Raw genomic sequence first — 25,091 nt, forward strand, 5'->3', positions numbered from 1 at the left:
AATTTGAATTCAAATAATTCAAACCGAAATTAAAAAAAAATTCCAAAAAAAATCTGATAAAAAACTAGAGGTAATTTTAAGAGTATCTGTGAAAACGAAACTTGAAAAAAATATCGTTTCGACATCCAAATTGATGAGCAAAGTGCGGGCATATTTCAAATGGGCTCGTTTCTGTTCTGGGCCGAATGAACAGTATCCTCTGGCCCATTTGTGGCCCACGGTGAAAGGATAAGGTGGCGTTGGTCAGCGCGTCCAGGCTTGCAATCACTTTCCCCATCGCGAGTTCACGAGCTGCTGGAGCGGCTCCGGCGACCGGGCGACCGAATCCGTGGAAGAAGGAGGGACTCCGGCGGTGAAGGTTCGGTAACCGACCGCTTCACCTCGGTTACCGACCGACTTCATTCGGTAACCGACATCCTCAACTGCCCGGGCGCGGAGAGTGGAGCAACCTCGGTAACCGATTTCCCCTATTCGGTAACCGTTAAAAAGGGCTCGATTTTTGTTCATTATTGGTCGGTAACCGATGTAGTTAGCTCGATTTTAGCAATGTAGCTGTCGGTAGCATGTTATTTTGACGATGCAATGCATTATTACTTCGGTTGTGAACTGTGTAGTAGTTCTTTCATGTGAAATGCATTGTTTGGTGTTGAGCTCGGGTGAATCGTTGAGCTATAGACCTTATTACGTTGAATTGTTCATGTACATGTGAATGATGGTAACATATGTGGTACATAATCGGTTATGTAGGTGTATATGATGCTAATATGCGGTCAAATTAGTTTATTAGTTAGGTAAGCATTGACAATTTTTGTTCAATTGAGTTGGGTAACGATTTGAACACATGTTGGCATATGTATTAGTAGGCTAACCTTCGAGATTATTTCTTCGTACAGAGAAATTGCAAACTAGTCAATGACAGATAAAGATGTGGTATGGCAGCATGGGGACAATTTGGCTCCGGGTTTTAGGTGTAATTATTGCAATAAGTCGAAGAAAGGCGGTGGTGCCACAAGATTGAAAGAACATTTGGCAGGGCGAGGATCAAATGTTGTACACTGTGATAGGGTGCCTCCAGATGTACGCGATTATTTCAGACGTGAGCTAGATAGGGAAAAAGATAAGAGGAAGGGAAAGGCAGACGAGAGGCTTAGGAGGCAAGAATCAGCTAGAGTTCAAGTAGATTTGACAAGCGACAATGAGGACACGGAAGAGGAACAGGTGCAGCGTGCCGTAGGTCAATCGAGGGATGAGGAAGAGTTTAGGAGGAGGTCAGGCGAGTGCTACGAGCATGGAGGTGGTAGTGGTACTGACAGAGGGGGATCTGTATTAAAGAGGATGCTTAGAAGAGCATCGCCAACAAGGGAGCCACCACCAAGTGTCCGGGATTACAATGTTGCTTTAGCAAAAGCCCCTGTGCAACCGAGGATTGACATCGGGTCATGGAGTGCCAAGGGAAAGAAAGCGAAGGAAGCTATTGGTGTGGCATGGTCCAAATTTTTTCACACTTCAGGCATTCCTGGCAGAAGGGCGGACGATGCATTCTTTATCGCTGCAGTGAAAGAAACACAAAAATGGGGTGAGTGATTTAGTGTGTAATGAATTTATTATTGTCATACTTATTTCTTTTTGAGGTATGATCATTTGTTCTGTAACAGGCGAGGGTGTACCATCTCCAACAGGGCGGGATATAGATGGTAAGTATCTGGACGAGAACGAAAATGCTTTAAAGAAAATATTTGACAAGTGGAAGCTAGAATGGCCAGAATATGGTGTTACTGTAATGTGCGATTCGTGGACGGGACCGACGCACATGAGCATTATTAATTTCCTCATATATTGCAATGGTCGTATGTTTTTTCACAAGTCTGTTGATGCGACCGGCTACAGTCAAGATGCTAAATATTTGAATAAGGTATATTATTTTTCTCAGTTGGTAACATAGTATTTAAATTGTTGCATATTTATATGGTTCATTCTTTTATTGCAGGAGATAAGAGCAGTGGTAACTGATTTAGGTCCAGAAAATATTGTACAGATTGTGACTGATAACGGGTCCAACTATAAGAAGGCATGCCAGGTTTTGAGAAGGGAATATCCTACTATCGCGTGGCAGCCTTGTGTGGCACACACGATAAATTTAATGTTGAAGTCGGTTGGCGATTTTAGAGAACACGACATTGTCATCCAAAGTGCAAGGGCTATATCACGATGGCTGTACAATCATTCGAAACTACATGAAATGATGAAGGCAGCAATTGGTGGAGAGTTGGTGAGGTGGAATGCCACAAGATTTGGAACTAACTACCTATTTCTTGATAGCTTTCTACGACGAAAGGACAGGTTCATGCAATGGATGGCATCTAGTGAGCTCCAGCAGTCTCGATACATTAGTTCTGATATTGGAAGATATGCACATAGTTGCCTATCCAGCTTACCATGGTGGGACAATCTAAAAATTGTTGTTGATTCCGTCCAGCCATTGTATGCATTCCTCCGTTTTGCGGATCAGGACAAAGTGCCAACATTGAGTGAGGTGCTCCTGAGATACACCATTGTGAAGCATGAGTATGAATCATTGTATAAGAATGATAGGGATTCTTTGGATAAGTACATGGCAATTGTCGATCGTAGAATGAATGATCTAGCCAATGGGACATACATGAATGCCGGTAATACACTCCTACCACTTTTCAAATGCTTGTGTTTCTAATGCTTTTAGTACTAATGTTTTGATCGTCAACTTGCAGCGGCCGCTTTGAACCCCCGCACGCACTACGCGTATGGCACAGGTCCAACCTTGTTCGAAGATCTCCGTGAGGCATTTGAGCGGCTGACTGATGTTACTACTGCCGCGGAAGCACTTATTGAGGCTGAAACGTATCGGACAAAGTCTCTCTCATTCTCAGGTCCTCTAGCTGCACGGATGGCTTGTGACGGCAGGACTCATCCAGGTACGAAGATTTTTACATATCTATCTGAGCCTCATATCACTATACTTACTTTTCTGAGCCTCATATCACTATACCTACTTGCAGCGCAATGGTGGTCCATGTTTGGTTCATCTACACCTACACTATCAATGCTTGCTAGACGCCTAGTGTCACAGTGCGCCTCATCTAGTGGTTGTGAGAGGAACTGGAGTACATTTGCTTTCATCCACACCAAAGTTCGCAACCGATTAAGCTACAAGAAGCTCCATAAGTTGGTGTATGTCAACTACAACCTGAGAATACAGAACAACTTGGATGCAGGTATCAGGTCAACTCTTGATGATGATCCATTTCAGCGGCTTATGGAGCTCACATTGAATGAGGATAACAATCCGCTCCGGGACTGGATGGAGACCGGGAGATCAAATGCAGCCCCTGAGCTTGACGAGGAGGACACAGATAGCGACGTACCCTTGCCTACTCACCTGGTGACAGACACAGTGAACACACCTGACTTGCAACAATGGGCTGCTACAACGGTTGGTGACACACACACGGGAAAGAGGAAGAAGCAAATGACGCAAAGAAGGAAGAGCAAGAGGACTAAGGGCAAGGGCAAAAGACAAGTACAAAGCGATGAGAGCACGAATAGTGACCCAAAGAGCCCAACTTACCAAGAATCGAATGACAGCAGCTCAAAGACTGACAGCGGTGATGATGATGGTCAGGGCGGTGATGCTCATCCAGGCCAAACATCTGTCGTTCCTCCTGTGCAATTCACTGGTGAGAGTCAGTTTTCACATGCCACGCAAGATCAGGATCACGGTGCTCCATCCTCACCAAGGCATATAACACATGGTGGCCACGATGGACCACAGGATAGTGCGAGCTATTCCAGCAGCTATGGCATGGAGAGTAGTTCTGGATCGTATCCGTACCACTATCCTGCCCCCAATGCTCATTCAGAGCCTCCTATTCATTGGGTCTATGAGTGGCAAGACCCTGAGTTTTATGCCACTTTGCAAGGACAATGGTCAACCACTTCTGCATGGACAGGACAAACTTGGGCTGAGTTCAAAGCAGAGTTAATATCGACACGACGGCTAATGCTAATGTCCACCGATGAGTACAATATGGCCGAATGTAATCGGCCCCCAAGCTGGTGGTTCTAAAGGTGATGCAGATTTCCTTTCGAAGGTCATGATAATTCCATAAATATTTATTAATTTCAGGCGCTGCATATGTAATATATGCATATATTCGAAACAATAATTATATGTTCGTGCTTCAATTGCTATTACTATCTGTTTGTTGCCTTCGAAACATAAAAAAATTAGCAAAGGTCATGCTAAATTTTTATATGATATTAGAAAACATATTATGATGGTTATATACTATTTTTCATCATGATTTAGTGGCCAATTATTTGTTTATTATGATTTACACCTTAATTATTGAAAATGCATCCACACATGTCGGTAACTGCTAAAAATCGCTCGGTAATCGCACAAATGCGCTCGGTTTTCGACCTGTCGGTAACCGAGAAAACCGCTCGAATTCTCGAGCAAACCGCTCGGTAACCGGTCCAAACCGACTGGTTACCGAGACCCAAAAAATCCGATTTTTTCGCAAAAATTCAAAATTTGCCGAATGAATTTTCTCCGAATTTTTTTGAATTTTTGGACGGTTACCGCAGTTACCGCGCTTTTTCGGTAACCGCCGGAGGTCGGTAACCGACCTCCGGTCGGTAAGTAAAACCTTGGTGGCACGACAGGATAAGCCACCGAGAGCCCCACGGAGGAGTGCCTCGGATGTTGCTCCAATAATGGAGACGGGGATGCCATCCTCCTGGCTTTGACAGCTCGCGCGATCCTGTAATTAGGGAAAAATAAAAAACCCCAATAAAATCATTTGGATTTTAATTTTTCCTTCAAAAGTTGTTGTTTTAAACCTCCTCAAAGATTTGTTTTTTTGAAAAACATCCCTAAAAATTAAAAAAATTAAAAAATCTAAAAAACTAGAGACAATTTTAAGATCTTTTCTGAAATTTTTTTAAAAATAATATCATTTGCATCATATTTCACGGAGAAGAAGTTTGGAAAAAAAAAGAAAAACGTGTAGCTTATTTATTAATTCGAGATAAATGCATAGTTAATTATTTAATAATGCAAAATCATGAAACTAATTTTTTGTCTTCTTACATGATCCTCTGTATTTTAAAAATACATGAAATTTTAAAATAGTTATTGTAACGTGCAGGATTAAGTAAATGTGTTGCAGACAGATTAATTCATAACTAATCCATAACACTCCAAAATTAGTGAAACCACTTTTATTAGTTTACTTAAATAATTATTTATGTAGGAAAAATAATGGTAGACATGACAAAGTTAAAATAACATGAGTTACTAAATAATCTGTACATTTTTTTTAAAACTTCCTCTCCATTAAATATGATGCAAAGGATACTATTTTTGAAAACAAATTTTACAGCATGTCTTAGAATTGTCTCTAGTTTTTTTTAGAATTTGTTTGTGATTTTTTATTTGTTTGAATTTTTAGAGGTTTTTTCAATAAAGTCAAACTTTTAAGGATTTTTTATAGCCAAACAACTTTTAAGGAAAAATCAAAATCCAAGTGGTTTTGGGGTTTTTATTTTTCCCCTGTACTTAAAACCTTAAGAGCAACATATGCTGCCATTGAATAATTCGGCAGCAGCTCCGGACAATAAAAGAAAACATGTGCCATCGATCATCTCCTGCATACGTACCCTTCTTACAAGAGAGTAGCTACAGTCGTTTGATGCAACATGCCTCACGTAAGTCGCAATATATATAGGATAGGGTAGTGGCAGCAACGTCGCCCCTGCCACTGCCATGGCGTGATTGGACTATTCAGTCACCGTCGCCTTGGCTGGCGAGCACCGATACATCGCATCGCACACAGTATCGCGTGTCGCTTGAAAGAAAAAAGAAATTTGCTGTTTATAAGCAAACCAAGAAAAAGAAAAGCAAACACACGGTGTTGCATACTTTTGCAGTTACCGCGTGGTAGTAACACGGTGTTACAATTCAGTTCAGGAATGGCAGTGAGTATTTCACCCATATCTGGATCATCTGCATTTCTAGTTCGAAAAATCGATCTTCATTTGTATTTGTATGTTGCCATCTCCAAATTTGAAGATAGATAAATCTAGCAGTACCCTGCAATGGAAGATGAGATACATAGAAATTACATTGTGCTCCTGTATTAAGGTTGTTATGGAAGTATAAATGGGCTTGCGAACGTGAAACTGTGGCCAGGCCAAAAGATTCCCATGAAGAGGGCCTTGTAGCAAATGATATGTCTGGGTCACATAACATGTGCGCAAACACGAATGACATGTACTATGGCTAATAAGAACATGACTAAATGGCTGTGAAAAATAGTTACAGTTCCACAAGGCAACTTTCTAAAAAAGCAAAGAAGAAGGAGAAAGAAAAGTACGATAGAATGGTTGTACTAATCACATTATAATCAAGTGGTGCATGAAGTTTGATGGACCATGTCCACCTCAACCACTACATTCCATTTGATCCTTTGCAGACCCTAAAGTTGAGATCTCATCACTAGATGCGGTCTCCATCTTGTGGGCCATGAAGTTTGATGGACCATGTCCACCTCAACCACTACATAACCCTATTGTAACTCAACACAATGCAGTGTATTCTGTAGTGGATAATATGAACAAGGGTTCCCGATCTTCCGAAAGGTTCTGGTAACTCTCGATTTGGTGGAAACGAGACACAAGTCGATCCGGCTTCCGAACAACACAATCCGAAACCCCGCAATCGCAGCACCACGTCTCCTCTGGTTATCAACCGGCGTTGCACGGTTGACCTCGCCAAGAAGGCTAAAATCCTTGCCTGCGAATCGAAGAACACAAGCAAGAACAAGGAAGAATGCAACCAAATTGCAGATGAATGATTAATCTCACGAGTTGAGGTCTCACAAACCGACGAAATGGCGAAACTGTTCTTGACAGAATAATCTAAGCAAAACTCAACCCTAATTAGGGTGGCGGCTACTGTATATAAAGGATTAGGGTCGGCCAAGGACCCCTGGACGCGTCCCTAATGGACTCCAACACGATACATGGCCCAACGGACCAAAAACGGTGACGCAGCACCGGGAAAGATTCTGGACGCTGACTTGTTTTGACGTTTCCCGTTGACTCAGAAGGAATTTGGACCTCAAACTAACGCCATTGGTTTCCTTATGAAATTATCTTTCCAACCATATGTGAATCGTCGAAAACGGAGTCCGGATGCGTCCTGGGCGTCCGTTTTATTGCTCGCTGGTCCTGGAGGCCGAGGCTGATTCGGACTCGAGTTGGACTGGACCTCCTGCTGTTGTTGGACGTCCTAGCTGCTCCTCCACGCCTCCAAGCCTTCCTCTATGTGTTTCCTTATCCTCTCCATGATTCCTAAACAACACATAATCATTAGGTAGTAATCTATTCTCAAAATTATATAAAGAGTTGCTTAGGAACGAGCTCACCTCTAAATTTAATTGTCGTGCGCGAGCTCTTGTGATTGGACCTTGAAAGTTCAATGGAGGATCATTGTATGTATCCGAGGGAGTGATGTCCTCATCATCCTCCCCCTCTTGAATTGGAGTCGTCCTCGACTCAAGCTCATCATCGGCTCCCAAGTAAGGTTTCAAATCTGCAATGTTAAAAGCATTTACCCTGTCGGTGAGCTCGGATAACCGTTTGTCCACCCGCTCAACCGCGTTTGCGAGTTTCATCTCAATTATCGCTTCAGTTACAGCCTTGATGACTGTCTCCCTCATCTCCTTCTGAGCATTGTCTACAACAGCTTGTAGCTGCTCTTGGCTGACACACTCCTTGAAGTCCTTTGGCGTTTTATCTCCTTCAACTGACATTGTGGAAACAAACACAATAACAAACAGTGAAGGTTATCCCTAATAATCGTACTACAAAGATGGAGTGGTGCCTCTCAATCAAGATCAGCAAAGGTAGACACCTTACCAAGCTCTTACCAGGGTTCTTACCAGCAAAGCAAAGGATACCTGGAAGGCGTGCGAGCGATTGCAGGGATGCAAACCAGTGCTGTTCAGAAGAATCTGTGGGGCTTGGAAGGCACACAAAGAGAACAAATATGTATATGTGGAACACAAATCAGAAACAGATAGTAATGCTGAATTATAGTCCCAAGTACTTGTTCTCGTTGCTGGCCTAAAGTGTTGCAAGTACTAAGTATGTGTGTTAAACAAGGTGGAGAAACAAGTATGATGGATAGCAAGAGCAACAGAAACAAAGAATAAACAGCACACGCTAACACAGCTCACTTTGCCCTTCTCTATGTGCTCCTCTAGATATTGTTCCTCTTTTGCCCCTCTCTTTTTTCTATTTTTTTGGGCTGTCGTTGTTTTTTTGGGAAAATTCGACTTTTTCTTTTTATTTTTTTGTTATTTTTTTTCACTTAGGAGCACACAAGAGGGAACCACAGAAAATTTGAGCTTAAACAAGTGAAAGACGTGGCCTGTAGAATTTTCTGAAGTTCAGCCGTAAAATGAGAAAAATATTTGGAAATTGAAAACTCAAACTTCGGAGGCGAATTTGGGAATTCTGATTTCGCCGAACCCGACAAAGCGGGGACGAACGGATCCGAAATGCTGTTTCGATGCGAAAAACTCTATGACTTTTCTGAAAACGGAGTTCGTATGCGAAAGTTATGCCCGATTTGAGAAACGACTCCGAATTAGAGGACAAAACGGGAAGAAAGTGGGGAAAATATGCGACGGAGGCTAGGGTTTGATGGAAACGGTGGGGGAAAACACACGAACTGGACTCTAACACGACCTAACCAGCAACAAGACCTTGACCAGGACACAAACTCAACACGACGAACTCTGAAACTAAAATATGCAAAAGCTAAAGGCGCGGAAGGGTTGTAGGACAGGAAAAAAAAACGATATGGCAGTGGACTATGGAACGAAGGCGAAAACACTCGAAACTAAGGGTAGATATGAACCTGACGGTATACCTGAAGCTCTGAATACCACTTAATATGAACAAGGGTTCCCGATCTTCCGAAAGGTTCTGGTAACTCTCGATTTGGTGGAAACGAGACACAAGTCGATCCGGCTTCCAAACAACACGATCCGAAACCCCGCAATCGCAGCACCACGTCTCCTCTGGTTATCAACCGGTGTTGCACGGTTGACCTCGCCAAGAAGGCTAAAATCCTTGCCTGCGAATCGAAGAACACAAGCAAGAACAAGGAAGAATGCAACCAAATTGCAGATGAATGATTAATCTCACGAGTTGGGGTCTCACAAACCGACGAAACGGCGAAACTGTTCTTGACAGAATAATCTAAGCAAAACCCAACCCTAATTAGGGTGGCGGCTACTGTATATAAAGGATTAGGGTCGGCCAAGGACCCCTGGACGCGTCCCTAATGGACTCCAATACGATACATGGCCCAACGGACCAAAAACGGTGACGCAGCACCGGGACAGATTCTGGATGCTGACTTGTTTCGACGTTTCCCGTTGACTCAGAAGGAATTTGGACCTCAAACCAACGCCATTGGTTTCCTTATGAAATTATCTTTCCAACCATATGTGAATCGTCGAAAACGGAGTCCGGATGCGTCCTGGGCGTCCGTTTTATTGCTCGCTGGTCCTGGAGGCCGAGGCTGATTCGGACTCGAGTTGGACTGGACCTCCTGCTGTTGTTGGACGTCCTAGCTGCTCCTCCACGCCTCCAAGCCTTCCTCTATGTGTTTCCTTGTCCTCTCCATGATTCCTAAACAACACATAATCATTAGGTAGTAATCTATTCTCAAAATTATATAAAGAGTTGCTTAGGAACGAGCTCACCTCTAAATTTAATTGTCGTGCGCGAGCTCTTGTGATTGGACCTTGAAAGTTCAATGGAGGATCATTGTATGTATCCGAGGGAGTGATGTCCTCATCAGTGGATACACCTGATCCCTTGTGATCTCAATGGTGAAACCGCATGGCCTAATGACGAGGGCGCATGACATGGGCCTATCAATGTAACCTATGAGTGAGTGGTAGCTCTGCTCCACCTCAATTGATGCATAGCTACTCTTTTTCAGAACAACAGGGCTTCCACTGACTGGTAAAATCTAAAGTCCTTGTGCCTACAGCATGGTGGTCACATGAGCGAGGGCTTCTTTAGTGACCTTTGTCTGAATCCTCTGAGATAACTGCTCAATGTCCACGGGCTCGTTCCTCTTCCTCTTCCTATACAAACGATGGTGTTCAAGCCATCCATACTTCCAACCCTCATAACTAGAAAGTCCTCGATCCCTACCTAGATACTTAGGGTTTTTGAGAGCAACGAAGAGGACGTCTTTCTCCCTAACACCGATGCAGGACCCTTGGCTAGCTTCTAGCTGCTTCTCTCTATTTTGTTCAAAGACCTCTTGGGTCTTGCTGCTCTTGAAGCTGATCTCGCTACTAGGAGCCATGGTTGCCCTACCTTGCAACCAATTCCTGGCACGGTCCTTAGGAATGTCAACAAATGGCACCGATCGACCTTCCTTCTCAGCTTTCTTTCCCTCCTTCTACAATTGAAGGATTTTTTCCTAGTACCCACATGTGCCAACCTATGGTTGTTCTTGTTGCAAGCCCGAATATCCTTGTGTTTGTTGTTTCAGCTTTGAACTCATCTGAACTCCTCATCTCCACAAAGGCAGCACAATCCTCCTGTGCTATGAACTTTATTGGAACTATTTCCATTTACAGTGATGAAGGGGTTCATTCTAGGCAAAGAGAGAGAGTGGAGGTTGGAGAAATCAACCCCTACCCTTAACCCCTTGGGTCCTTTATATAGGTGAGGGGGAGGTGAAACTTCCTCTCCACCCCTTGGTGGGGTACAAATATTACAAAGAGGCCCTTGGGCCTTTACATGGGTTGCTTTTGCTACATGAGCTCCTTTGCAGGCCTGGCCTTTCCATCAATAGTGGCCCTTAGCTGCAAACTCTGATGAGACAGTAGGGTGAACAGCTACTACTAGGAAAGGACCCAAGTTTATTGTTGACATGTATGCCTCGCTAAAAACTCCATCCCAAAAACCTAGTGGGAAAAAAGGGCATGGAGAAAAGGGCGTGTACATGCGCAAGCTCCTTACATGGTTGCTAGAGCTAACACTCATAACTATGCTTCATCTCGGTGAAGACTAATGCTACGGCTTCAGGAGGTGCTCCTCTGCAGTGGAAGTCAAGGTTCTCCTTCGTCCTGGTTGGTGAAGGGGGTTCCAGTGAAGGGGTCTTCGGTGAAGTGCTCGGAGAAGGCTGCTACCGAGGCTTCAAGAGGTGATCCTCCGCAACGGAAGTCTAAGGTTCTTCTTCATCCTGGTCGGTGAATGGGGTTCCAGCGAAGGGGTCTTCAATGAAGTGCTCGGCAAAAGCTGCTGCCGAGGCTTCGACGGAAGCAGCTTCAATGTAAGTAGCCGAGTTTGAAGACTATTGTCCCAGCTCACCGAAGTCCATGGTGTCCTCACGTCTCCGCTTACGTGCACCAGCCAAACTCCTGGGACTCAGGACCAGACTTTAATCCGGGTGCCCCCATAGCCCCTCTTGGCATGTGTTCATGAGTGGTGAAAGATGTCGTGTAGTTGACATAATCTAAGTTGGCTTGGGCAAAGTCATAGTGAGTGAAGCCTCTCTGGTCGACGCCAGGGTTGACAAAGACGAAGCCCCTATGTCGATGTCAGAGTCGACAGAGGGGAAGTAGTCATGGATGATGACCCTCTATCGATGTCAAAGCTGTCAAAGCAGAAGTCGTGTGTTAGAGGCCCTCTGGTCGATGTCCAAGTTGAAAAATAAAAGGTGTCATGGCAGTAGTAATCGTCTAGTCGATGGAGGTGAAGTCGTCACAACTGAAGCGAAGTAGTCGTGGCCGAAGGCCCTCTGGTCGACGTAGTCATTGTCGACAGAGGCGAAGTTGTCGTGGCCAAAGTGAAGTAGTTGCAGCCGAAGCCCCTCTGGTCGACGTAGTCGGAGTTGATGGAGGTGAAGTCATCGCGGCCGAAGTCCCTCTAGTCGATGTAGTCGGATTCGGTGGAGGTGAAGTCATCGACATGGCCAAAGTGGATGTGGCTAAAGGCCCCTCTAGTCAAAATAGACGGGGGCGAAGCTGTTGAGGACTCCATTCGGTTTCTCATCGATGCTATTGAAGCTGAAGGTGAGGGCGACTCACTCTGAGGCGATGTTGATGCCGAAGGTGACGATGAGTCGATATTGAAGGTGCCAATATGGCCGAAGTAGTAGCCATTATCGACGAAGGTGGTTGGCAATGCACCATGTACGAAAGGATCTTTGGCTTCTCAAAATGCAAAGGGTCGTGTCTTCAAGACTTGCTATCTGAGGTCCGAATGGAGCGTTGCCTTAACCTGAAGCTAAGTGGCATCTCGGTCCTCTTTGTTGGGCCTTCGCTTGCCTTTTAAGTCGATTGGTGCGCTATCTTTACCTAAGGACCAGCTACACTTCGACTTCCTATCATGTAGGACAATAGGTGCTTCGCACCCCTTTTTAGACATGAAATACACATTATAATCGATGTATGTTCAATATGTGGACATGAAGAATAAATACTTAAATGCATTAATGTAATCTAAAGGTCTCTTTTGCCTTCGGTGTGGGGGCAGGCATTTTTAGCCGTTTTAAGTTGAGAGGTGCGCTACCTTTGTTTAAGATCAAGCAACACTTCGGCTTTTTGTTCTCGAAGGTCTCTTTTGCCTTCGGTGCGGGGGCAGGCACTCTTATCCCCCATCTTTTGTGCACGTGTTAAATAGATGCACGGAAAGTACAATCAAAGAGTAAACACTTCGGCATAATGATAAATTAGCAGCGAAGGATAAAACCTTCGGTATGAGGGATAAGCCCCATCTAAAAAGACTCAAAGTTCATGTATATGAGCAATAAGAGTCTTCTCATGCAGAGGCTTAAACCTGTGCATGATGAATAAATATTCCCTCGCACGGAGGGTGAGGCACCTGTATACACAATGAATAGGTGCTTCGATGCATGTAATAATGCAAGAGTCATAAAGATTAGCACCTCGACAACTATGCGAAGGTTAAAACCTGTGTATGGGGAATAAATATTCCCTCGAGCAAAGGGTAAGAATCTGTATATGCATAAAACAAATGCTTCGATGCATCTTTGTAATAAGTATACAAAAGATAATGCTTCGGCATTCATGTGAAGAATATGTACTTCGGCGCAAATGTAACGAGAGCGCGTGAAAAATAAAAGCTTCACAATACGAGTGAAGGGTGAATATTTGATGCATATGTAGTTTCAGCGCTAGAAGAACACTTGCTTCGCGCGCGCGGAGGGTAAGAATAGCTGCTTCGATGCACATAAGTAATGCAAGCAAAAAGAAAATGAATACTTTGGCAACAATGGGAAGAATAAACATTTCGATGCATATGTATTGCAAGTGTTGGGGGTCATTATTAAGGACCCCCAATGGCCCATTGGCCTAGCTAGCCCATGCCCATGGACCCACACCTCCTGAAGTCCGCTTTTGAACTTTCAGGCTTCAAAGTAACCATCTCCCGGAGCCATGTCTCCTGAAGCCTCCATCTCCCAGAGTCATGCCTCTCGAAGCCTCCACCTCCCAGAGCCAAGCTCCCCCCCCCGGTAGCCTACACCTCGCGGAGCCATGCCCCCCTGGAACCCCTATCTCTGGGCTTATGCAGACTTCCCAAAGGCTACGGGTTGAGTCATCAAGCCTCAAGAAAGATCTTCCAGAAAGGGAACGTTAGTCATCCTTTGTCTGTAAGGAAGTGACCAGTATTAAGTACCTAGGCTAGTGGACGTCGCCCTGACACCCCAGTGCAATGCAGGTTTTCCTGACACCCTTAGCAACGTGGCTCTGGGCCATAATTGGCGATGAGCTCACCCCTCAGGTTGCAGGCACTACAATAGTTACCATGGTAGATATTTATCTTCTATATTGGGTAAAAAGTAGTTATCCAGGATAAGGCAATGTAACTCGGTCGGGTCCTGGATATTTTGCACATAGCGATAACTTGTACGCTAAGCTACATACAACTCTATAAATAGGAGGCCATGGTCGTCTGAGAGAGAGGAGAGCAACACACAAGACATAGAGGTGCACAAACACAAATTCACGCTGTGATACTCACCCTAGACCGATCCATTTTTCTACTATCAATACATTTGTGGTGTTCCTTCCTCTCCAAGCTTGAGTCTCCTCCTTAGAAGAAACTCTCGCTATACTTGCTCCAACAGCGCGCCGTCCGTGGGGATTCAAACACAAAAGTGGTAAGAGAGGTAGGATGCCACCCAAGAAGAAGACCACAAAGGCTGCAGCGATGACAGCCGACCCCCCGGTCACGCCTGTGCAATAGTCCAGACGACTAAACACAGGCCGCGCCAACAACGACCCTCCAGCCAGGGGAACGAGGGCCTTACAGCCATCGACGACCCAGCCATGACCATAGCTAGGGCTGGCACCAAAGGGCTCTCTACCCCAGAGACCCAGCAGCAATAGCAGTAGCAAGGCGAGGCCCCTGTTACGCCCCTAGGGGTTGTAGCTGATGCCACCACCGAAAACACCATTCCACCTGAGCGTCAATCACGCTTGGTGGCACTCCTGACCCATATGGAGGAACTACAAATGGCCCTACGGGTCGAGACGCAAGCTACCCGGACGACCACCGTTGCCCCCGTGATGACCGGCGCTGTTCTAACCTGAGCTCTACAAGCTGATGAACTTGTCGACACTAGGAACCTACACATTCGGCCTCCAAAGCCTCGGAGCCGGCATCGCAAGGATCCCCTGCAAGACTACGACTCTCCCCTACAGGCCGGACTGCAGGCTATACCCTTCCCGGAGGGCTTTCGGACCCCAAACCTGCCTAAGTTCAAGGGCGATATAGACCCTGATGAGTTCGTCCGTTGCTACACCCTCAGCATAGAGGCCAACAGGGGTGGACCAGCCACCATGGCTAAATGCTTTTCTCTCACCTTGGAAGTGGTGACCATACGCTGGTTTTGGGTACTGGACCCTGGTGCCATTCACGCCTAGTCCCAACTTTGAGACCTCTTTCGCAACAACATCTAAGGCACCTTCGTCAAGCCAGTAACCTCCCGAAGCCTGTTCACTATCAGGCAGGAGCCAGACGAAACCCTCCGAGATTACTTCCGAAGGTTCTTCTAGACCAAGGCCCAGATTAGGTGTATATCGGACTCTTCGGTCATTGATGCCACAACCCAGGGCCTGGCCGAAGGCCCCCTGTACGATCGGCTGAACCGGTGTCCAATCCCGAGAAGTCACACTCGTAGACGGGATCATGACATGCCCCCTCCCCAGCGAAAAGGGGCATCGAGGAGGCTCATACCTGTAGGTCCCAAAGGAGGCGGCAGCGACAACGTCGAAACATCAACAACATCAGCCCAGGCCGCAGGGCTCCAAACTAAAACCACCTGAGGGGATGCTGCCAGGGAAGCACTAGAAGCCTCCCGGAGTGAAGCCGCACTCCGAACCGGTGTTCCAAGGAGGAATCCTGGTGCACTCTACACGGCGTGGGATGAGGACATAACATCGACAGTTGTCGGACCCTCACCACCTTCCGAGAAGAGTACCTCAGGAGGTAGGCAGCCTTTGCCTTGACTGAGGGGGCCACCAAGGAGCGGTTCGAAGATCGTAGGCCACTGGCTAGCCTACGGGTTGATCATTTGGCCTTGCAGAACCCTCCGCAGCTGGCCCTACCTTCTCCGCCCCGATTATCCGTAGAACGGTACAACTATGAAGGGGCATAGGGAAAACAGATCATCCTCACTATAACCAGCGGAGGGAGATCCGGTTGCACTTTGAAACGGCAGTGGTTAGACTACGCACGTGGGGTACACCACATTGGAGCAACCAGCATCCATCAGCAGGCCCATGAATGGGTCGACGCCCTAGTGACATTCACCATCGACGATTTTGAGGGGGTGAAATTTCCCCACTCCGATGCCCTGGTCATCTCAGCCAACATCACCGAAATAGAGGTCCAAAGAATACTGGTCGACAAAGGTAGCTCGGCAGACCTCCTATTCATACATGCTTTCGACCAGCTCCGAATTCCACAGAGCTGGCTCTCACCAGCTCACAGGCCCCTCCAGGGATTCAATAGGACCCCCCTCGATGCCCTAGGCCAGATAGAACTCCCAATCATCTTCGGCGAGGGCTCCGCAGCATGGACCGAAGTAATCACCTTCGATGTTGTGGATGTACCTTACGCCTACAACGCCATTCTGGGACGAGGAACTCTGAACAGATTCGGAGCAGTACCCCATCACAATTACCTCTGCTTGAAGATGCCCAAATGATGCAAGTTTGCCCGATCTTCCAAAGGTAATATGATAAGTCGATTAGTGGAGTTTCGACATTGATGATCCAAAGCTTCAGATCAGAACAGATCAAGATGCGATTGACCTCGCCAAGAAGGCTTTTCCTGCAAGCAAATCGATAACACAAGCAAGAACAGGTAGGTGCAATTTGAATGTTGCTAATTACCAATGAAGCACTCGAGTTTGGGGTTCAACAAACCGATAAACGGCGAAACCATATTAAACAGAATAATCTAAACTAAACCCAAGCATAAACTATGATGGCTACTGCGTATATATAGGGGGGTGTGAGGAGGTCGACCTAGGGTTGTGCAACCGTGGAGAGAGCCGTGCACAACCTAGACTCTGACTCTGACATGATTACAAAACCCGGTAGGGTTCAAAACAGTGGTGCATCACCTTATTCCTTTAACTTTGACTAAACTATAAGGAATATTTGGTCAAGCTCATATCCATTGGAAATAGCTCATCGTAAGCTTTCCAAAATGTCCAAGATTTCCTAAAACGGATTTCGTATGAGAGAGTTATGCCCGTTATACTGACGTGATGTCCTGGAACTCGACTTTGACCACGACCATGACCACGACTAGAGCTCAGCCTTGAGCCCGAGTAGACTTGGCCTTTGAGGAGTGACGCCCGAGTAAGGTTGTGGTGCTTCTCCCATGTTCCTATGCAATAAAACATCACAAGAATTTAGTAGTAATCTATCCAAGGAAACATGAATAGCAAGGAACGAGTTCACTTGGTGGTCTAATTGTCATGCATGTGCTCTTGTAATTGGACCTTGTATGGTTTGAGGATTATTGGTGGTATTGATCGTATCCGATTGAGCCATGGGCTCATCACCAGACGCTTAGGGCTGATAACTATCCATGGCGACCAAGACCTGGCTAGACGCATCGAGTACGGGCATCTGCTCCGCTCCCCGGCCGCCACATCCACGTCGTGACCCAAGAGGGCTCCGAGGACCCTCCATCGGTGCATCCCGGGCACCGCTGCCCTTCGAGGCCACAACCGGAGGGGAACATAAAGCGTGTCCCCATACATCTAGACCAACTCGATCGGACTATCCAAATAGGGGTAGACCTCACCTCTAGGCAGGAAGCCCAGCTTCTGGCCGTCCTATAGGATAACCTCGACACCTTCGCATGGTCCCCGCAGGACATCCCGGGAGTCGACCACTGCATTATCGAACACTCACTTCAGATCGACCCGAAGGCTAGGCCCGTATGCCAGGGGCTTCGCAAGCTCTCACCAGAGTGAGCAGAAAACACAAAAGAGGAGGTCCAGAAGCTACTAAAGGTCGGTGTTATCCGAGAGGTTATCCACTCTGATTGGCTCTCCAACACCGTCCTGGTCAAGAAACACAACGGAATGTGGCGTATGTGCATCGATTTCACATTGCTGAACAAAGTATGTCCTGGGATCCGTACCCCTTCCTCGCATCGATCAGCTAGTGGATTCCACTGCTGGTTGCGAGTTGCTTAGCTTCCTGGATGCATACTTCGGGTACCACCAGGTGTGGATGGCGATAGAGGATGCGAGCAAGACCAGCTTCATTACCCCCTTCGGGGTATACTGCTATGTCTAGATGCCCTTCGGTCTTCGGAATGCTGGGGCCACCTTCTCTCACCTAGTACACAAGGTACTACAGTAGCAATTGGGCCACAATGTTGAAGCCTACGTGGATGATATCATGGTAAAAAGCTAGCTCAAAGCCAACCATGTTGCTGACCTACAAGAAACATTTGATAGCCTCCAGGCTGTAGGAGTGCAGCTGAACCCGGAGAAGTGCGTATTCGGAGCTAAGGCTGGAAAGATGTTGGGATATCTCTTCTCCCGATGAGGCATTGAGGCCAACCTAAGGAAGATTTGTGCCATCATAGAAATGTCACCTCCCACCAATTCAAAGGAAGTACAATGCTTGGCCGGACACCTCGCAGCCCTCACTCGCTTCCTCGCCAAATCTGCCGAGCATAGCCTCCCCTTCTTCAAAACGCTAAGTGGCTCCGAACCATTCAGCTGGACTCTGGGGTGCCAAGAAGCATTTGAGGCCCTCAAGGCCCACCTTTCCCACCTCGAAACACTAGCGATGTCCGTCCCCGATGAAGGGCTGCTCCTATACTTGTCTACCTCTACCTCTACTATCAGCGTCGCCCTGGTACAGGAGGAGAAAAGTAACAGTCGCTCTGCTCAAAAGGTTCTATACTATGTCTCGGAGGCCTTAGCCGGGGCCAAGACACACTACACAAAGCTCGGAAAGATAGCATACACCCTACAGATGGCCTCCCGTAAGCTCTGGCACTACTTCCTTACCTACGACATCACTGTCCCAACCTCTTACCCACTTGGCAATATGTTCCGCAACCGAGAGATGAACGCATCAGCAAATGGGCAGTAGAACTAGCCCCCTTCGTGGTAAGGTTTGTGGCACGCACCGCCATCAAATCCCAAATCTTGGCAAACTTTATCGCCGAATGGACTCCAGCGCCAGCCGAACCCGCCACTACCTCTCCCCAAGACATTTGGACTATCTACACCGATGGAGCATACGGCTCCTTGGGTGCCAGAGCCAGTGCGGTCCTCATCTCCCCCAAAGGACAGCAAGTCCAATTCGTTGCTCGCCTGGATTTCAAGACGACCAACAACATAGCCGAATACAAAGCCATCCTCTTGGGCCTTCGGAAGGCCCGAGCCTTGGGGGCAACCAGAGTCAACATTTGGACTGACTCTCAGATCGTCGTCAACCACGTCAACAAGAGCTTCCAAGTTCAACACCCGGACATGACAAGATACCTTGAAGCCATCTACAAGGCCAAAGCCCACTTCCACGGCATATCAATACGAAGCATACCACGAATGGACAACAGCCAGGCAGATGCCCTGGCAAAAGCTGCTGTCACAGGCAAAGACCCACCGTTGGGCACCTTCCTAGAGACTCTACACCAGCAGACTGCTAAAACTCTTAACAAGACAGCCGCCACCATCCTCCTCATTGAAACCACCAACTGGAGAGCTCCTCACTTATCCTTCCTTAGTGGAACAGAAGAGTCTGAAGACCCAATTGCGCTCCGCCACATTCAGCATTGCGCTAGGGGCTACCATCTCATAGAAGGCACCCTTTACAAGACAGGTGTCTTCGCTGCCCTCCTTTGCTGCATTACCAGACAAGAAGGGTCCAACCTCCTCCGGAAAATACATGAAGGCCTTTACGAAAACCATTTGGTGCCTCGTGCCCTAGCCGGCAAGGCACTTCACCAGGGGCTCCATTGGCCTACCATTATGTCCGATGCAGAAGACTTCGTCCGCACCTGCCATGGATGCCAATGGATGGGACATCAAAACCACCGACCCCCGGCTCCCCTACAACCAATCACTCCCATCTAGCCCCTGGCTCGTTGGGGCATGGACCTAATCAGACCATTCCCTCGTGCCAAAGTCAACCTTCAGTACGCGGTGGTAACATTGGAGTACTTGTCCAAATGGGTCGAGGCCGAGCCTCTCATGACGACCACATCAAAGAATGTCCAGAAATTCTTCAGGAAGAACATAATCTGGCACTTTGGCGTCAAACGACAGCTCACGGTTGACAACAGCACACAATTCGATTTCGGGCCTTTTAGACAATTTTACGATGACCCCGGCTTCGAATTATGCTTCATGGCAATTCGACATCCTCAGTCCAACGGGGCCGTTGAACAGGCTAATGACAACATCCCCTCTGGCCTAAATCGCTGACTCATCGACTTATGTCGAGGCCTGTGGGTTGAAGAGCTTCCCAAGGTTTTATGGTCCCTCTGCACCACTGTCACGCGAACCACCAGGTTCACCCCCTGCCGCCTCCTATATGGCGACAAGGCCATGACCCCCACCGAGGTCAAGGGATGCTCGCACAGGGTGCAACTCCCACAAACTACCGAAGAAAGAGATCTCTCCCTTGATCTCACCGAAGGCATGCGGCTCCATGCCATCCAGAATCTTGAAAACTACATCAAGAAAAACAAGGCCCGATATGATCCTAGGGTTGCGCAACGAAACTTTGAGCCCGACGACCTAGTACTTTGACGTGCCCTAGCTCCGGGAATACTACACAACAAATGGGAAGGTCCATATGTGGTCCTCAGGTCTAACAGGTCTGGCTCCTACCATCTGACTGATACAGAAGGGACCCCGTTCAAACATTGTTGGAACACGGAGACCCTCCGCAAATACTTTGTGTAGGGGACCCCAGGCTCAGTCCTCTCTGAAGATCCAGGACAATAAAAAACCTTAAGTTTACACAACCTCAAATAGCCACCAAACCTAGAGGTATTACCTCCCACAAAAAGCCTTACCCCACAACAATCCCACACAAAGCCTACAAACACCCTCTGGCGTCTTGAAGGCACTGCCTCCGTGCTAGAGAGGTAAAAAACCTCCAGCATCTTGAAGGCACTGCCTTCGTGCCAGAGAACAAAATCCCTTTGGCATCTTGAAGGCAGTGCCTCCGTGCCGGAGAAGTAGATCCCTCCTCCATCTTTAAGGCTTGGCTGACCTACGTGGCTTTGAGGCAAAGACCGCTCCAGCATCTTGAAGGCTTAGCCTCCGTGCTAGACAGGCATATATCTGTCTGCCATCTTTAAGGTCTAGCTAACCTACGTGACGGAGAGGCAATGACCGCTCCGGCATCTTGAAGGAATTGCCTCCATGTTGAATAGGCAAAAGACCCTTCATCATCTTTAAGGCTTGGCTAACCTAAGTGGTAGAGGGATAACCTCCCCAGCATCTTGAAGGCCTAGCATCCATACCAAAAAGGATCCATACAAAGTAATGATCCTCCGACACCTAGAAGACTAAAAGTCTCCATGCCAAAATCATCTGACCCCTCCGGTATCTTGAAGGCCTAGCCTCCTTACTACAAGGTGCCACAAATCAAAATTTTAGTAAACGATATGTTCTTCCCTTCTCACACCTACACAATGCAGTAACCCTCGGATCTCGCACCTCGTGGCCGCTAACAGCCGTAGAATACGAAGAGGCTGGGATAGGGGGCACAGGAGAAGTGTTGATACGATAACGAAGCATTGATGCAATAAATTATAAATGCCAAAAATCAAAGCTAACACAACGCAAGTTTATACATACATGACATACAAAGAGTTTGCATTCAGCTAACCATTGTACATTGAATCTATGCCTAGCAAACTTGCTAGCCTATTACGCCTCCCTGAAATACTACGGGAGGGCGAGGGCGCTTGACTACCACACCTCCTAGAAATACCACGGGACCTAGATAATTGACCCCGGTAACTACGCACAGGGGGTCAATGCGAATCCCCTCCACGGAGGGAGCTACTGGCCTAAGACGGAGCCCCCTCGGCCTCGTGAAGATGAAGGATCCGCTGGGAAGGGATACAAGTCGAAGGCTGAGAAATCCAGCTCTTCCTCCTCCTGCTCCTCCTGCAGGGACTCCGTAGCCTGTACCTCCTCCACCTTCACCTCAGCCAGAATAGGCTCAAGGATTTCCGAAGGCACTCTTCTGTCAGAATCCCGGGGGAGGACGAAGCATTGAAAGAAGCGTGAGCCAGCAACCTCCTAGGCTCTTTGAGCTGCACACCAGTCATCCTTTGCAACAAAATATATATCCGGAGCTGACACAAGGGGGTCCTCCGGCTCGACCTTGACCAAAACATCGGCGGCCACCTTCGGATCCACGCGCCCCTCAGGATCGCGGGGCATAATGAAGCAACTTCACCGTCAGACGGACGGAGTGGTCCCAGACACTTCAAACGCACTCGATCCCTCCTCGGAGGCACCATCCTAGATATGAGCGAGGCCCCCTCTGGCTTCAGGCCGCAGCACCTATATACGCAGATCGGACTCCAGTTAGCCTCAAAGGCACGAACATGCCAGAACAAAACAAGTGAACCACAAGAAGATAGAAATGGCTCTTAGTATGGTAGTCAACATACTAAGACTTTAACCCCCTTCAGAAAGAAAAAAAACAGATAGCCTGCAATAGAGCTACACCTCTGGGGCATCCACACATGAAGACTGCTCCTGCGGAGCAACGGTGTGAAGCGAAAAGCCTCCAGAGGGCTGCATTGTGTGTGTAGGCTCCAGATGAAGGGCTAGACCTCCCAACAAAGAATCCGGGCGAAGACCCCTGGGACGCCTAGAGTCACCTGACCTGCCATGTAGTGCAGCGTCACGCTTCGGCCATTCCTCGCCCATAAGTCATGGCAAAAGTTCTCCAGAGCTACGCAAATCTCCACCAGAGGTGCCTCTAGCCGAAAACCCTCGATCACGGAGTTTAGCACCTACTGCTCCAGTACTTTGAGAGGACCAACCCCCTCTTAGTATAGCAGGATCAACTGGACCACCACGGCCACACATGCACTGGATCTCGTGTAGGTCTCTGCCGCTCTAACCATGACCTTCTCAACAGACTGAATCCAAAAGAGCAGCATAACTGACACCTCTGATTCAGAGGGTAGTGGCGGACACCTGGCCCTAAGGCCGCTCATGGCATCAAAGGTGATCTAGGAAACCTCCGACGCAAGTACAGCTAACTGCTAGCACTTCGAGCGCAGTACCCCCTCCAATGCCTGAGCCTCCTTCAACTCTCATCGCACCTCACCCACCGTAGCTCGAAGGGTCTTAACATCACCTTTGGTTGACACAAGGGCCGTGTTGGTGAAATCCCTTGCCTCCTCGAGGTCTTAGACGGTCTTTCGCACCTCAGTCTCCACGCGCTCCCGCTTCAAAACCTCCTCCCACCGGAGACCCTCCTCATGCTCGCGGAGCGCCATCTCTTCCTGAAGATGACCCTCCAAAGACTCCACCTGCTTCTGAGCCTCCTCCAAGTCCTAACGAAGGCCTTGAACCTCGTCATGGGCCACGGCGAAGGCCTGGCACCCAGCATCTCCCAGTGCCCTCATCAAAATTACTTGCTACGAGGCACATCAAAAGAAAGAAAAGGACAAAATGATCTACTCAGAACCAGACACCGGACCCGGCAAATTGTGACTAAACTACTAACCTATAGGGCCGCCACTACCAGATGCGCCTCCACTTCCTCCAAATGATGTTGGGCCAATGATCGCTCGACCTCTCCACTTTGGAGAAGAGAGGAGGCTGCGACGTAGGACCTTGATGCCTCCGGGTGCAGCGCGAAGTCGTCCAGAGTCAAGATCCCAAGTCCAGGGCCCACCTCGGCCATCGCGAAGGGAGCCCCAGTAGAGGGCACAATGCCCCTAGCACTGGCCGCCAGGGCCAAGTCACCAGCCGGCTCGAGGCTCCGCGAAGGCGAGGTCGCGTCCCCCGAGACGACCTTTAGGGACACCTCCGGAGGAGTCCCCGACCCCTGCCAGGCCTCTGAAGCCTCTGGGGGAGGAGTTGAAGATGCATCCACCTCGGTGGTCGCTGCAAAATACCAAGAAACACAAATCAAGATCCCGATGCATGAATAAAATAGGATATAGCTAATGAAGCAACAACGCCTCACCAAGTCCCTCAAACATTATCATGGAAGGGCCTGTAATGTCATCAACATCCGAACAGGTGAACCCAAAATCATATTCCACAGAGGTCATGCCTCCTCCCTGGCTCTGGCCATGGCCAGCAATATCCGGAGAGGCCAGGCCCTTCCCCTGGTCACCACCACCGAGCTGACCCTTACCTCCAGACGGGTAGCCCGTACTCCCGACCCGCCTCCAATGCTTTCTACGAACCAGCGGCACCTCGGACGACTCAGCTGTCGAGCTGGTATGCGAACCTTCAAAGACAGAAGGCCGTCGGGCCTAGAGTGGCTTCGCATAGATCTGTTCTGTTTGAAGCCTTTGGATCATCAACGTCGAAGCTCCACCAATCCACTTACAATATTACCTTTCAGAAGATTGGGCAAACACATCACAGTAGAAGTAATAAGTACACTCTTATGCATAAAGGAGAGAAAATAACTTTTCTACCATTAACCCCTGCTGAAATTGTGAAATATGAACAAGAGATAACTGAAAATAAGAGAAAAGAGTTTGAGAATGAATCTGAAAATCAGCAAGTAGCGGAAAAAGTTTTTCCACCCAAAAAGGAGAAAGCAACAACAACTTCTAAGTCCGATAGAATTAGACTAAAAGGGTGTGTTATGCTTGCTACTAAATCTGACCTTGCTGAAATTCATGATAATGAGCTGCCATGCTATTCTTTGATATGCAAATATGCTTTAGTTTTGCTCGAGAATATATCTAGCTCTTTGCCTCCTGCTGTTGCTAACCTTTTGCAGGAGTTTGTGGATATATTTCCAGCTGAAGTACCCCTGGGATTACCACCTATTCGAGGGATTGAACATCATATTGATTTGATTCCGGGAGCAACTTTGTCAAATCGTGCTGCACATAGGACCAACCCGGAAGGGACTAAGGAAATTCAACGACAAGTCCAAGACCTTTAGGACTACGGGTATGTCCAAGAAAGTCTTAGCCCTTGTGATGTTCCTGTTCTTTTGGTTCCTAAGAAAGACGGTAGTTGGCGTATGTGTGTTAATTGTAGAGCCATCAATAATATTACTACAATATATCATCACCCCATCCCTAGGTTAGATGGTATGCTTGATGAGTTGAGTGGTTCTATAATTTTCACTAAAATTGACTTGCGAAGTGGATACCACCAAATTAGGATGAAACTTGGAGATGAATGGAAGACTGCATTTAAAACTAAGTTTGGTTTGTATGAGTGGTTAGTAATGCCTTTTGGGTTAACTAATGCACCTAGTACT

At 47.5% G+C, this 25,091-nt stretch overlaps 1 protein-coding gene across 1 annotated transcript; it reads left to right on the plus strand.

Annotated features, from left to right (window-relative positions):
- Window positions 1-1,335: 1,335 nt before the first annotated feature.
- Window positions 1,336-4,002, plus strand: LOC133883679 (uncharacterized). The gene is made up of 5 exons (XM_062323060.1): window positions 1,336-1,576; window positions 1,656-1,912; window positions 1,988-2,669; window positions 2,748-3,858; window positions 3,987-4,002. Exons 1-5 carry the CDS (start codon window positions 1,336-1,338, stop codon window positions 4,000-4,002), a joined length of 2,307 nt encoding a protein of 768 aa, XP_062179044.1.
- The last annotated feature ends 21,089 nt before the right edge of the window (window positions 4,003-25,091 follow it).

Source organism: Phragmites australis, chromosome 1 (assembly GCF_958298935.1).
Source record: "Phragmites australis chromosome 1, lpPhrAust1.1, whole genome shotgun sequence".
Taxonomy (NCBI): Eukaryota; Viridiplantae; Streptophyta; class Magnoliopsida; order Poales; family Poaceae; genus Phragmites; species Phragmites australis.

Bases quoted from the DNA above. Each gene is read 5' to 3' on its own strand.
- LOC133883679 (XM_062323060.1), top strand. From the start codon at position 1,336: ATGCTTAGAAGAGCATCGCCAACAAGGGAGCCACCACCAAGTGTCCGG. The intron at 1,913-1,987 runs GTATATTATTTT...CTTTTATTGCAG, and splicing joins ATGCTAAATATTTGAATAAG to GAGATAAGAGCAGTGGTAAC. The intron at 2,670-2,747 runs GTAATACACTCC...GTCAACTTGCAG, and splicing joins TGGGACATACATGAATGCCG to CGGCCGCTTTGAACCCCCGC.